At 47.3% G+C, this 15,512-nt stretch overlaps 1 protein-coding gene across 6 annotated transcripts in view; it reads left to right on the top strand.

The window, feature by feature from the left end:
* The first annotated feature begins 6,216 nt into the window (after positions 1–6,216).
* The window catches only part of HIVEP1 (HIVEP zinc finger 1), a 127,773-nt gene continuing 118,477 nt past the window's right edge, over positions 6,217–15,512 (top strand). For 4 of the 6 annotated variants that reach the window (XM_033512078.1, XM_033512079.1, XM_033512077.1 and 1 more), the window contains exons 1-2: positions 6,217–6,521; positions 10,737–10,883. In XM_033512078.1, coding sequence (XP_033367969.1) covers positions 10,844–10,883 — 40 coding nt within the window. In that variant the 5' untranslated portion in view covers positions 6,217–6,521; positions 10,737–10,843. Of the gene's footprint in view, positions 6,522–6,583; positions 7,112–7,758; positions 7,801–10,736; positions 10,884–15,512 lie in introns of those variants that run through there. The other 2 variants (XM_015617667.3, XM_015617666.3) reach the window with 2 other exon arrangements.

The following is a 15,512-nucleotide window of genomic DNA, read 5'->3' as shown; positions in this document are numbered from 1 at the left end:
TGCTGCACCCTAGAACATGTTTTGATGTTGCCTTTCAAGTGTTTAAACGGAAAATAGAGTCAGTTGTGAAATGTCTTACTCCTTTTTGATGAAAAGGAGCTTCAACTGGAAAGTGACAAAGCCATGGCACAACTCTCTGGAAGGGGCACAATGTGCAGCTGGAGCTGAAGAAGTCCGTGTGGATGCTGCCAAGCCAGACTGGACCAACAGCTTGGATCAGGGGGAAACAGGGCTGGATGCTGCAGCAGCCATTGGCTGATCCATGAAAAACCAAACCCCAATTATTTCTCTCCTACTGCTGTGAGAAGCCAGCCTTGTCCCATGCTTCTTATTCGTATCGCTGTAGTTCTCCTTCGTCTGTCTTTCCTCTCTCTTGTACTCTACGTGGGTAATTGTTTATCAATGTGTGAAAATGGGTAAGGGATGCAGTTATACTGCTGTGATAGGATTTTTGGAAAATGAGATCCATTGCTTTTACAGTGTAGGCCTTGTGAAATTTTGGGACAGCAGCAAGGCTGCAAGTGCTGTGTCTTCAACTTGCATTTGTTTCTGACAGTGTGCATTTAAAATTTTTCTACACTCCTCAGGATCAGAGCTTGACCTTGTTAGCCTTAGACTAATAAGATTTATAAAATCACTGGCCACAACCAGAGAAAATGATTTTTCAGGAGACCCCATAAACAGGGAAATTACATAGAACCATAATAATTCAAAGAAAAACCATATGTTTAATTATTGTTGTAGCCATTTGGACTTAAGGATGACTGAACATCTTTAAATGATAGAGCATGGCTTATGAAAGGTGAGCTCTGTGGTTTGTGATGCACCACGGCAAATATTCTCTGTACTGTTTGAATGCCATTTCATAGTTCTGAGGAATAAAGGCTAAAGGAAGCTTTGTTGTTGAGCTGTGCCTAGTGATCTGCAATATGCCTACAATCCAGCAGTAGGATTCTATCCAATTGATTCCAGTAATCAAATAAATTTTAACATATTTGAGAATTTTCCATAGAATGGGGATTATTTTCCCCTTTGTGGATTTCTTCTTGTCATGTCTGTACTGGTAAGGAGGCAGGGGAAAACCTTTCCATAGAAAATAACTATGTTTTGCTTATTTCCTTCTAACCCTGCAACCTTTGAGCTGCTAAGCTAACTTAACGTGCTCAAAAAGTGATATTTCAAAGACCTCTCCCACACATGTCTGTGACAAACAATACTAGAGGGACACTGAATGGCAAAAATACTTGGGGCAGAAAGCATGGGTTGGAATGCTTTTTAATCATTCAGATATGTTAAAATGTTTGTGGTTGAACCTAAAGAAAAAGCATACCACTGAAGGCATCTTGGCAAGGTGCACTTGTGTTAAGTGCCTCATGTGTCTCCTGTTTCTTTAACTGATAATATAAAAGGCTTAGGAAAAAATGCTGGCAAACCACACTGTATTTAAATGAACAGTTCAGAACCTAGAGCTACTGAGAAAGAAAGATCAGAGTGAACTGGTGGGGTGAGGTAAAAAGGAGATGCAGTGGAAAATATGAGCAACTTCATGAAAAAGTTCAGAAACCTGTCTAACTCAGAAGTAAAAATACCAGGGTGGAAGGGAGTAAAAAGGCTGTGAATGTGCAGAGCCTGCTGACCTACAGAGAAGCAGCTTTTTCTGAAAAGACAGAAGCAATTTTCAGTGGAAAGCCAAAAGCTCTGGGACTTGCTTTTCATGGGTACATCTACACTAACTTCAGAGCACCAGCCCAAGCTCAAACTTGCCTCATGTTTGGACACAAGACTCTGCTCAGGGCCTTGGGTGAGCTCCATCTCTGGGAGGAGGTGGGGAGCCTTTGCTGGCTCAGTCCTTTAATATAACCCAAATGGAATCATACCATGCACTTCAGAGGAGCCTTTGCCTTCTCCCAAATCCTCCATTCCAGATCTCATAATTCTGTGTGGCAATTATCTCCCTTCACGAAAGTGCTTAATGTCACATCCCACAAAACCCTGCTGGATGTGTGGTGTGCTGAGTACGAGGCATTCATAGGATGCCAGTGGTCCAGCCTGCTCCTTATCCTGCTAAGGGCAGGTCAGAAGCAGCAAGGCCACACCATCTGCCCGCCACTGGGGCTTCCTCTTGGACAAAAAGGCAACAGTGGTTTAACCAGTACAATTTTAACCATTTTTTGTTTTTCTCCTTGGACTTTGGCATGCCATCACAAATGGTTTGGCCAAATACGGGCCAGCCTGGAAAATGCTGAGGGTGATTCCCTGTCTCTTGGCCTCATCAGGTGTCTCTGCAGGGAGGATGCTGCATGAGGTATGGGCTCAGCACTAGTCTCACCAGGGCTTGCAGTACTGAAAGACACCTCACAGGGACTCTGTTAGCAGGTATTCTTTTATTGGACGCTTTACTCTGTGGCTGGCCTCTTGTCTGATCTCTGTCCTGTGACCAGCCACATGAGGCCTCATGCGCTGGGAGGAAAGAAGGCTGATGTTGGGCTGTGGTGGTGGTGGTTAAAGTAGGGTTGAAGTAGAATTTCTTCCCCTGTCTCCATGAGCTGTTGTCCTGTGATTACCCTTGGGGAAGCACCCCAGCAGTTGTGACTCTTCCAAAGAGAGAGAAGGACAAAAACTCACCAAAGAGATTTTAGCATGGCCTCTTAAATGCAGGTACTGTTGTCTGAGATGCTCTGATATCATTAAGATGAACATGATGTAAATAAGAAGATATGGTATCAGTGATGTTGAAGTTCATTGAAATGTTTGGTTAATAATACCTGGAAAAAAGGTGAAGCTCTGTCAGTGAACTGTGCCCTATATCAGATGATTAACCCAAAGCTGGACAGATTTGTACCTCTTCTTGCCCACAGGAGCTCATACCAGGTACCACCACACAGAGCTGCAGTGTACACACATAAATAAAAAAGAAGGTTGTGCCAAAATTCTTCGATGAACAGTTTGCATTATTTAATGCCAGTTTCTCCAAATCAGAAAGAACTGAGCCAACTTATGGGAAAATGAAAAGCAGCCCCTACCTTCAGGGCACCCTGAGAAGGGTGGGGATGAAGGATCTTGCCATGCAAAATGCCCCAACGAAGACCAGCTTCTTGTTTGGAGCTGCAGGCTGGCAGGAGCAGTGCATGGCCAGGTCCCTGCTGTTGCCTTTGCCCGCCTCCAGGAAAGTGTGTGGCTGCTGCTGACAAGGGAGAGTTATGAGTATCTGGGGTGACAGCTACTGCTACAGAAAAGGGGTAAATGACCTCCCCTCACATCAGTCGTTGCTGCCCTATCTCTCCAGCCCTGCTGCAGGAGTGGCAAGCCCTAGGAAAGCTCTAAGCACCCACTGGTACCAGGTAAGCCAAGATCCTCTGACTTTTATGTCAGTAGTGCTCAATGAGAAGCCTCAGAGCATAAGCTAATAGACAGCAGTTCTTTTAGTGAAACCTTTATGTTAATAAAATACAGACTACTTATGGAATTTCCCTTCTCTGAGAAAATCTCAACTTCTATAGAGAACAGCACTCAGGCTTGTTCTTTTTCTTTTCAGAACTTCAGAAGTTCCCTCAAAAATTCCCCGAAGCCTTAATAATAATGATTTTCAGTTGCATGTCAGGATGTAATGTACAATGTAAAGTTTTCACATTTGATGCTCAGCATAGTTAAATTTACCACAGTGCTTCACATTCAATTTATTCCAAGAATTCTAGCAAAATCACATACTGTTCAACCAGAGATTTATCATGGGGTGCTTAACAATGAATTATTCAAGACTACCTAATGTATCGTGGCTTCTTGAGAGCTTAATGTGTGTATGTGTATATATTTATACATAAAATACCTGTGAGCCATTACAGAAAACCAGTTTCTGAGCGAGGTTTCAAAAGTAAAACTAGAGGATGTTTAAAAATAGGTATCCTCCTGAAAATACAATGAAATTTTACAGAGAAGAAAACCTCAATAATCTTCCCTGTTCAGCTATACACACAGTCATTTTAAGAGGATCTATATCCTGTAGGACTCCTTTTAGGTGAAATTTTAAAAGTATCTAAATTCTGCAGTGAAGGTGTTGTTGTGCTTTTTTTCCTATGTGCATATTGATGTGGCATTTCAGATCTCACTGAAAAGTTTTAAAGAATTTCCCTCATTTTCAGGTTTGAGAAGATTACTCTGTGCCTCCTACTAGCAATCATCCACAGTACTTTTCCCTAAGTACTTTACTGAGTGGGTATGCACTTCCTTTTTACTGATGGAAAAACAGACAGAAAAAGATGAAATGATCTGCCCGGGATAAACAGCTTGGTATGCTGCCTTTTCAAAGCCTTTAGGATTGCATTTTTTACCTGGCCGGGGGCAGCCTGCTGGAACGACACTAAACTGGGCTCAAGGCAGCTCTTCAGTCCTTAGTTCTGCTTGCTCGAGGGGAGCAGGCTGAGGAGAGTCCCCAGCTCACAGCTGCCTCTTTGGCTGCTTTTTCAGATGGCCGTGGAAATAACCCCAAGGGGCCAGACTTTCAGTTCTTCGTTTTGCCTTCTGACCCAACCTGACTTTGAGATGACTGGTTTTATGTTCGAGGGTGGATCAGCTGCCACCGTCTGATATGCATCCCTGGGGACCTGACTCCTCTTTGACACTTCATTGAGTCTTGTTAAGACAGTTGTGTTTGTTTGCAGAGGAAGGGCACCTATTGTATTCCTGTGCACATCGGTTTGATGAGAGGGCTGCATTTTCAAACTCATCGGTGGGAGGCAGTTTGACTACTTCTGGTAGAAGTAACTTTCCCGCTGGCTGCAGGGGGGTTTGCTTTGGTCTTATTTCAGCTTGCAAGCTGGAGCATCTATTTCGTACTTATTCAGGTCCTTGTGAAGAGATGAGTGACCTAGAACTCCCTTTGGAGCCAGCAGCAGCTGTGATGGCTCCTTTTACCTAAGGCATCTTATGAGGAAGAGTCAGTATCTGACGCTTTGTCCCTGATGACTCTGGTGATCACAATCTGAGGCTTTCAGACAATGAGTAGCAAAGAAGGAACAAGATGCTATGTGTCCCAGAGGCCTGCAGGACAGAGTTTAAAGGACAGCTGAGCAGAACAAGTAGAGCAAGTAGAGGTTCAGACCTAGCTTCCGAGGTCGCTTGGTCTTGGTTTTGTGACTGGTCAGACTTGGTAGACTAATTTAAGTTTATGGCACCAGGATCATATTCATCCTGATGTGTTTGGGGTAACAGCAATTTTGTTCATTAGCAAGTCAGAGCCCCAAGTCTAAAAGCCAGACAAAGGAAGAACAAGGGGGTAGGGGGGCAGAAAAGGGGGAAGACAAACATTGTCTCTTAACAATAAAGAATCATTGTTTTCTTGTCCAATAGGAGTAGCAGAACACATTTCTCCTGAGGGTCTGATTTTTCCATGAATCTCCAGTTCAGCTATGAATTCTGTCTTTTGCCCTAACCACCAGTTGCAAACTAGCCAGGGATTTCACTTATTTTTGCCTCCCGTGTTGCCTCTGGGCAGGATGGAGGACAGGTTACCCACAGCAGAGAACCTGCCACCATTGTAAGCTGTAAGTGTTCTCAAAATATAATTTAAGTGAACTTAAGACAAGAAATAGCCCAGACAGCGCCTGTGGCCAAAAACTCAGGCAGAAGTGGTGTCATGTCAGTCCACAGCTATGCAGTGAGCTACTCTGCATCTTCCTGCCTTGCCTCCTGGTTTGTCCCCTGTGAAATGGGGATTAAAATACTCATCTGTTTTACAAGAAAGATTAAATGTCGGTTGAAAGAAGGACCTGTAAAAACCTTGAAAACTCTGAGAATGGTGGTCCTGTTCGCTTAAGGCAGGATCTGGTCTGGACACTGAGCTCCAAAGGGAAGGACGTAGCAGGGCCAAGGTTCTCACAGCTGAGCACACAGGCTGCCAGGGGAGTGCAGGCACGGGAGGAGGGAGAACACGAGGGTGATGCAAGAAATATTTAATTTGGTTTATTTGCTAAAGACATCACGTGCTGGCTTCAAAAGAAAACCCGATGGAAAACCCGAGTGGCAATGAAAAGCTGCCAATGCTGCTTTGTCGGGGAATTTGGGTGCAAAAAGAAAAAAAAAAAAGAAAAGAAAAAAGAAAAGAAAAAGAAAAAGAAACGCCAAATCCCCCTCCTCAGTACCCAAAGCCCAGCCCGGGTCCCCTCGCCTTCTGGAGGGCGGCCCAGCGCTGCCTTGCCCGCGGCGGGGGAGAAGGGAGGGCAGCCCTTGGCCGGGCAGGGTGACCCGGCGCACACACACACACACACACACACACACAGAGACACACGTGTGGGCTGTGCACACACACTCCGCAGCTGATGCAGGAAACCAACCGCGGCGGCACAGCCCCCACCGGCAAAACCCGCATCCCGGGCCAAAAAAGGGGCGCCGCGGCGGAGAGCACGACGCGCCTCCTCCTCGTATTTCCTCCCCCGCCCACTTCCAGCGGCGGAGGGGCTCGCTGCCGCCGCCGGCTGCCGCCCGGGATGGAAAGTTGTAGCCGCGGCGGGATGCGCGGCGCGGCGGTGAGTTTCCCCGGCGGCGCCGGGGCGCGGCGGGCCGGGCGGGCGGGGGCGCGGGGAAGCCCGTCCGGGCGGGCGGCAGGGAGGAACCTCCGGGATCTCCGCTTCAGCCCCGTCTCCCTGCGTGTCCGTCCGTGTGCGTGTGTGTGTGTGTGCGCCCGGCCGTGCCGGTGCCCCGGGGGCCGGGCCCTGCCAGGGGGGAGCGCGACGCGCACCGCGCAGCGCCCCGAGCGGCGGCGGCGGCTTCGGCCGTCGGGGGGAGGCGCTGCCTCGTGCCGTGCCCGGCGGGGACCCCCCCTTGAGGAGACCCCCGGGAGCCGCGGCGGCGAGGTGCCCCCCTTGCCTCGGGGCAGGGGCCGGGGCGGCAGCGCCCGGGGGCGTCCCCCCCCGGTGAGAAGGAGCGGGAGGAGAAAGAAGAGGAGGAGGAGAAGGCGGCGGCGGGGCTGCAGCGGCCCCCCGGCCGGGCCTCCCCCACCGGGCCGCGAGGAAACCCCCTCGGTGACCCCTCCCCCGACCCGGGGAGGGGGCGGGACCGGGAGACCCGGTGACGTCACTGCTCCGGCCGCGCTTCCTGCAATAGAAAGTGAGAGAAGGTAAAACACCCCCCGCCCCCCGCGCTCCCCCCGACGGTGACCGGGGCGCCGGGGGGAGGGGCGGGGCGGGGCGGGCCCGGCGGGGAGCGCGGCTCTCCCCGAGGGGACCCCGGCGGATGCGCCGAGCCCGCCCGTCCTCCCTCCCTCCCTCCCCCGCCGGGCCCGCCCCGCCTCTCCCGCCTGCCAGGGGAGGCTCCCACTCCCCCGCCCCCCGTTCCCCCGCATTGTGTCCCCCCCCGTCCACCGCCCCACGGCCGAGGGGCAGGGCCGCGATGGGGGCTCCCGAGTGGGACGTGGGGGATGGGGCTCCCGGAGGAGGGGTCTGCTGCCGCGGGGGGCGGGCGCGGCCGGGGGCCGGGGGGCTGCGGAGCGGGGCCGTGCCGGGGGGCGGCGCCTTGGCCGGCCCGGGGGGACGGTGCATGGAGGAGGGGTGGGTGCCGCTGCCGGGCTCTGTGTGTGCGTGTGTGTGCGGGCGCGGTGGCGGCTGTGGCGGCGGCGCTGGGTCATGTTTGTGTTTGAGGTTGTCAAGTGAAGGAGGCTCCCGGCCCCCCCTCTCCCCCCGCTCTTTCCCCCTCCCTCCCTCCCTCTCCCTCCCGCCGCCGCCGCCGCCGCCGCCGCGCAGGGGTCGCCGCGCTCCCCGCCGCTGCCGCCGCCATCAGCCGCCGCCGCCGCGCCGGCCCCTCCGCCAGGTTTGCAGCGGGCCCCGCGGGGGGCGGGAGGGGGCTCGGGAGGCGCTGAGGGGACGGGGCTGCGGGGCGGGACGGCCGCCCCCCGCCGCCCCCCTCGGCGTGGAGCTGCGGCAGCCACAACACAATGTGTCCTCCGCCGGCGGCGGGGGGGAACGGGCGGGCGGGCGGGCAGGGACGGGGAGGACCGCAGGCCCCGATCCCCCCCCTCAACCCCCCGCGCTCCGCCGCGGCCCCTCCGGGACGCGCGGGGACTCCGCGCTCCGGCTGCGCCCGCCCCGCTCTGCGCCCCGGCTCCGGGTGGGTTTGTCCGGGCGCCCCCCACCTCCGCCCCGGGTCTGCAGCCGGGGTTTCGGGGGCACTGGTAGGCGCGGAGCCCCGGCCCGGCTCTTCTCGGCGCCGCCGCCGTCCCCGCTGGGTGCCGGGCCGCGGCCGCCCCCCGTCCCTCTCCCCCACTTCCCCCCCACCCCCCCGCGGCATGTGTGCAGCGCTTTGTTCGGTGCGGCGTTGCAGAGGGGTTTTCCCAGGCTCCTCCCTCTTTATTCATTCATGGATTTTTTTGCCTGCCTCCCTTCCCTTCCCCTTCCCTTCCCCTCGCAGTCCCGCTCGCACATACCGGCGGCTCCCCGGGCCCCGGGGCGGGCTGCCTCCGGCCCCGCTCCCCCATTTTTGGGTGGATACCGGGTGATGTGACCGCTGCGATCGCAAAGGCCCGTTTCGCCCTCCCTCCCCCCTTATTTATTTTTTTTTTCTTGTTAAAGAGAGAGAGGGAATGACTTTTGGCGTGGGTCCTGCCCGGTGTTTCCGCTGTGGCTCTCACGGCCATCTCATCCCCGAAGGAGAGGGTCCTGCTGGCGAGCGGGGAAGCTTGGTGGCATTAAAGCGTCAGTAGGATGTCATTTGTGCTGCAGGGAAACGTCGGGAAGGGCTCCCGATTTACCGAGACCACGGGGGATTTCAAAGTCTCGCTCCAAATAACTTGTGTTAAGAAGTGACGGTGTTTATTAGCGTCTTCAAAAACCTCAGCCCAGCCCCAGGGACTTTCCCAGTCCAGCCAGAGGAAAGGGGGACTGGGGCTCAGGGACTGCTGGTCGCTTCAATCCACCCAGCCACTTTTCTCCATTTCCAGTTCGTCGTGCCTACGACCCGCAAAGTGGACCTGTTAGCATTAGGTTTTATTTAATTTCTAAATATTTCTGTTACGCTTGTAGATAAAGTGCTATGAGTTAACAGCTTGACAGGCACTGTGCTCCGTTTCAGATTTTTTTCCGTCTTTTTTCTTCGACGTTCATAATACCCTAGCGAAGAACCATTTAGTTAGAATAACACTTTCCAGCTTTCCTTTGTGTCAGTTGCAGTAGTTTTTTTTTTTCTCTTGTTTGGGTCTTTTTATGCAGCAACAGACAAAAGAAACATTAAAAATTAATGATTATATTCCTTAACAGTATGTAGACTGAAGGGGTGGTTGCAAATTGTCTATTTTAATTTGGCTTGAATTAAATTTTCACAAAAACATGGTTGCCTTGAAAAACAATATAAATGACCCTAAATTAATACTTACAACAAATACTAAAAATTAGACATCCTTCCTCCTTCGAGTAGCTGTCCTTTCAATCAATTTCCCTGCATCAGAGACCATTCCAAAGTACATATAGTTTTAAAAAAAATCTTCTTAGTGCTTACTAAAAAAAAAATAATCTGTTAACATGAAGTAGTATTACTATCAAAAGAAGCAGAAATCTGTTAGTTTTTAATTTTCTTTAGATGGAAGAGTGTAATTACGCCAGTCATCTTTTTCTTTAAATTCTTGTGTGTAAATAGTTTTCCATAGGTCTTTGGGAGATTTCTCATACTGTGTCAGAAACTGAACAGAATGCTTACTGACCTGTTAACAATTCCTAAGAATGTTTGAAATGTAAGAAAGTACAGGTAGGTCAAGAGCTATTGTGTGATCCTCTGCTGTACACTTATATTTAGGCAGAAATATCTCATGTGAAATTCTTCCAAACTTACATGTTCCAAGTAAGGATTCTGTAGGTAACGTTACAAATAGGATGATGCTTTGTGAGTTTGCTTTCCCCTCTGTACTTCCCCCACCCGAAGCTAAAGATCTGTATCTGAAATCCTTTTGCCAAATTTTGTTTAATTTTTTGGATTTATTTGCATGAGACAAGGCGTTGTTGGAAGATGTTTTCTGGCTGGAAAACAGCTGACAAATGTGGAAAAGTGTTTTAGTTTTCTCATGCTTCCTGAGTAATCTTAAAAGGAGTTTCAGCCTCACGTGGAACACTTTTCTCCATAAAAGCTGTTGGGGAATCCATGCAGTGCAGGTTGTGCAGCCGCAGTGGCAGCTGCAGGTTGAGCTCTGGGTGGCGGGAGCCCGGGGCAAGAGGCCGGGAAGTGGTGCCGACCCTTTGCACAACAAAGGGCACCTGGATCTGTGGCCCTGCCAGGGCACGGGGACACAGCAGGAACCCAGGACTCAGCTGGAAGACCCCAGGTTATGGCACGCATAAGACTGGGAGGGTGTAAAAGCCCGAGGGATCCTCGAGGAGCCCTCCTCTGAGGCACCAGCTTGGGCTGTCACTCTGTTGTTGCACCATGAAAAAATTACTTAAAGGGACCAGAGGTCTGAGACTGCTGTGGGAAACCTGGGTCGAGCCGGCAAGGAAATCTCATCAGACTGTGTGATGGTGGATGGAGTCAAGCCCCCTGTGAGAAGAGACTTTGGTCCCAGCCGTTTAACTCTGGTGGTCAGAATGTGACTGCAGAGGTGGCTCCTAGGCTGTCAGACAGGAAAGTTTCCTTCTCAAATCATAGGTGCAGAGATATTTCTTGCTAATTTCCATAGTCATTTGAGGATGAAAGGGATCAGATAGGTATCTTTGTTTTTCTTATTGATGCCTACATCTCATAACTTTTTCTCTCTGTTTTTTTAGCATACGGATTAACTGAGCCCTTTGACAAGTTTATGGAGCTGCCATCTCTCTGCTTGCTGTACTTTCTGTTTCTGAGAGGAGAAAGTGGTGCATGAGATTAGAGGAAAATGCCTCGGACAAAGCAGATACATCCCAGAAATCTGAGAGGTATGTAGCTCTCAGTTGAGAAGGAAAAACTCTTGGGAAGCTCGGTTGCAGTTTCAATTATGAGGTTAAAGGAATATGTATTTAAGAAGTTGGTTTTGCTCCAAAAGTAGTTTGTAAGCAAGTTTTAGGAGTTTTCTGTGAGACCGCTCTAGTTTGCACAGAGAAATAACTGGAATATGTCCTTATTCCTGCAGTCTGTGTACTTGACAGCCTTCTTGATATTTTCCAGCTTACAGCAATAGACAGCATGAACTTTGAAAATGCAAAGGAAGAAGCAGTTTCCTTATCAGAGAATTTACAGTTGAAATACAGGGGGAGGTGGGAAATGGATGTGACGTGGCAGAACTTGACATGCAGCCGGTAGTTGTTTTTCTTTAATAGTTGTCAGTTTGGCTTGGTTTTGAGGGGGTCAAAATCTCCTCCCATGCATGGCTTCTCACTATTTATCTATCACCTGTCACCCATGCTGCCTTGAGCATTGCTAGGTCTGACCTTGGTCTCCTCGCTCTCCTGCCTTTGCACAGCCACAGTAACTTGGTTATAAGGGGCAAGCAGGCAAGAAACCTGCTCTGCACACTGGCAAGCTTACATGTCCTGGCATTTCCTTGACCAAAATCCCAGTGCACTTTACCAAGCCCATATGAATGTGTGGAATCTGATCCTATGGATATTTGTTACTGCCTTGGTAGAAGTGGCCCTAGAGGAATTAAATGAGAGGAAAAATGCAGGTCACTTGACAAGCAGACATCCATGTTGAGGGAGAACACACTTCCATCCCCACCCTTTTACCCACTTTTGGGAGAACATGCTTCCACCTGCACCCCTACATGTAGCTGTCATCAGCTCTTTTCAGGTTAATTTTACAATTGCAGTATGGAAGCATCCCTTCAGTGGAAAAAAAGCCATTACAAAACCACAATTATCAACATAAGGCTTTAGGGGCAGGAACAGTATTTAATTCTGTTTTTAACTTTTTTTTGGTCAAAACACAGCAAACATCCTCATGTGTCTTAGTTTACAGTTGAGAGTCTCTCAAGGGCTCGTGCATACAGCTGTATCTGAGACCTCATGTTTGCAGACTGTTGTCATTGCTACCACTAACAATCACTGCTGGAGAAGACATTTTTGCAGTGTCTTTATTCAGGAAGTGCTGAGTCGCATTTTGGTATGATGGATAAACCTCTCTCGCAGATCAGGGATTTTATATTTCTCCTTCTTGCTGGATGTGAAGTAATAAATCAGAGCTGAGTTTTTAATATTGCTCCTTACCAAGTTGCTGACATAACTGAGCTTATGTTTTCTGATCAAATATGAGAGTGATCTAATTTTAGTACTCTGACTGATATCTACTCTTGTATTGTTTGAAACTTAATAGGAGTTAAATCTATTGTAAAGCTCTCTATTCACTTAAATAAATAATCTAATTAAACTCTTAATTGTGTAAGAAATTAGTTGCCTTTTTTCCTTGCATAATTTCTCCAGTCATTTAGCTTTTATCAATCTTGTTGCAGCAGTTTTCATCAGTTCCTATTTTTTTACAACTAATGGAATTCTTGAATGAATAGAGATGGGTTAAATGTTGAGAAGGGAAATAGCAGTATACAGCAAGCCCGTAGTTAGAAATTATATTGGAACAGCTCAATGACTGTCAAAACTATACAGGCTGCTGCAAACTTCCAACACCTTGTGAACATATATTGCTACTGTCATGGGTTGTTAAAGGTGAAGTGATTTGAAAAATCAGTTTACTTCTCATTAGTTATACACTTATTTCCATTTCTAGTTTAGATAATTAAGAAAACTGGATTTCACTTTCATCAGTCGTCTTATCAGTCTCTGAGAGCATTGCAGAAAATATTTGCTTGAACACTCAGTTTTTGCTGGAACTTGGAACTGTTTCCTGGCAGCTTATTTTTATGTATGCAAAGTTAGACACATCTTAAATTGATAGTGTTAACTAACTATTAAAACTTTAAAAAATGGGTGGTTTAGCACTTAGTTTAATCCATGGTAATTAGTATTGATGACAACTAAGTGTGCAAAAAAACATAAATGTATATAGTCGAAGGTGAAACTCATCAAACTTGACAACTGAAAACTATGTTCTGTAACATTTGAAAGATGAAGGTGTAAGATTAAGTAACCTGTGTTTTTATGGGTTTTTAGGTTAAAAGCTATTTTTAAGTTGTCTAAACCTGATAGTCACCTTTTGTACTATGTACAAAGAACACTCCATGGCCTTACCTGGCTTCTCCTTTCCTGCTGCCAGCTCCTCTCGTTGCCCCATAGCAATCAAATTGCCAACAGCTTTAACTAGACTTGCTCAGAGCCCATCAATGTTTAACTTTTTTGGAGATACCCTTGAGACTCTCTATGCTGTTGTGCATTAGATGAGTTATTTGGGTTGCACTTGCAGTCCAAATCAGCCTGGAGAATAAATAACCAAATCCAAGAACCTGAAGTATTTTCCCTTAAACAAACCCCAATACAATCCCTCTCCCCACCTGCCAAGAAAACACACAGGAGAAAAACCACCATAGAGATCCCCCCCACACACTCCCATTAGTTAATTTGAGGTTTGCTGCAGTGTAGGAATAAGTTTTGAAGGTTTTAATATTGGCTGTGTTTACTGTAAGCAACCTTATTCTATGAGGAAAATAAAGTAATGTTGTTTAATATAGAGAGCTAAATTTAAGATTTTGTCTTTGTTTTGTGTCATGGCTTGATTTTTCTCATTTTGTATATTCCGTGAGATCTGACAGCCTTTGGCAGAAAAGCAGTGGCCCTAAATTGTTAGGATCAGTGAAGATCCTAATATTCTGAAGATTTCACTGTCTGCTTATAGATGAGTCAATATAGTTCTACACTGACCTGATATTACAGCAGGAAAAGAAACCTATATAAGTAAGACGGGGTATGGGAAACATTATTTTGCAAATAAAAACTGATCTAATTAGTTGGCCATTTGTTTTCATGAATGTATTAGTGACATGGCTTTGATGCCTGTTTGCATCTGAATGAGCATGTTGAATCTGAAGGTACCAATAAGGCATGTGCTGTGTTCCACGAGGTTGTTTTGTCACATCAGCCTTCCCTGCTTCTCACTGCAAACCCCTCCCTCACCTGAAACATGTTGCCATCACCAGTGGGCTGCTTTGGTAAGAGGAGTCATGCACAGTGTCAGGTTTAGTCTCCTGACCAACATCATAACTTGTCATCCCCTGCACTGGGGCTGAATGGCTAAAATTTGAGAGAAATTACAGTTTTCCAGGTCTCAAAGAGAGATACGTATTGGATGCATGGACGTTCTGGAGAGTGTTCAGTAGTTTAAGAGGTGGAGGCCAAAGGTATGCCTGGGAAAAGCCTGGTCTGGGTTATCCATCAGTGATGTTACTGGAGCTGAGTTCATAAGCAGGTGTTCCTGATGTTGTCTCAGCCTTTTAAATATTAAGGGTATGTATTGTGCTTCTAATCAAAAGCATCATCATTCCTCCTTCAGAAAACAAAGAGGAAAATATTTGTAAAAGAGGAGAATGCCTGTCTTGCTCAGGCACCCAGAAATCTCATTTTCTTATTTTTCTGTACTGTTTTAGCTCACTAGAACTAACAAAAAGTCTCTTTTGCATGTGGCTGCACCCTGTATTTACATGGCCAGTTGATCCACGTGTAACAAAACATTTCACGGAATCTGTAATGTATTCCCAGAAGTACAGTTACATTAGAGGATCCTGCTCTTAGCAGGGCTGAGCGGGTTTCATTTGTTGTCAGATGGTTGTGAGGAAATAGAAGGAAAAACGACTCATTTTTTTTGACTTAGAAGTACACAATTGCAGAGTTTAAAATTAAAAGTTTTGTTTTGTGTACACTGTTTAACACAGTGCTGTGATTCATCAAAACAAAACTGGAACAAATATTTTGAATTTTGTCTCTTTCTAGATAAGCTTTCTGTTATTTTTCAGAAGACAAGTTGTTGCTGTTTTTCCTTCTCAATCAAGTATTTCTCTTTGGAAACAATGGCAGACAGGCCCATAATGTTCAATGGCCGCTTCCAAATCTTCTAGCACTTTGCATTTGATAAGAAAATGCAAGTATAATATGAGTAACTTTGCTGAATAGGTTAATAGCTTTGCAGTAATCTGAAAGGCATGCTTAAGTTTGCTGGAAAGCTGTGTATGTTATGGCCTTTAAATATCCAGAAGAGCTGGGCATCTTCTGCTTCTCAAGTGTGAGTTAGCAAAGTCTCTTCGTGTTGTTTTAAGATTGTAATGTGCTTTTAGTGCTGAAATAGGTCTGTCTATGTTGAAAGCTGACAGATTGATATTCCTTATTAGTGTTGGTTGTGTAGTCTGTGTAAGTTATGAATAGATTGGTGTACTGTGCTTTTTTCATGATTTTCATCAAATGACTTAATAAAAATATTGAGCTTTCTCGAGGCTTGCTTTTAGAATTTGTGCTTGCTTGAGTCAAACAGAGTAAAAAGGAAAAGAAGTAAAAGCACATTTGACTTTTGAGTCTTGGTATTGTTTCTGATTCAAAACTGATGCTCTGATTTGGGGGCTATTGGTACAGTATTCATACATCAGGAGTGCTGGTGTTCCACACTCTGTGGCTTGCTTGTGGGCATCTGTA

The sequence above is a fragment of the Parus major genome, chromosome 2 (assembly GCF_001522545.3).
Source record: "Parus major isolate Abel chromosome 2, Parus_major1.1, whole genome shotgun sequence".
Taxonomy (NCBI): Eukaryota; Metazoa; Chordata; class Aves; order Passeriformes; family Paridae; genus Parus; species Parus major.
The sequence above is the reverse complement of the archived record's forward strand: the minus strand, read 5'-3'. Positions and strand labels throughout refer to the sequence as shown.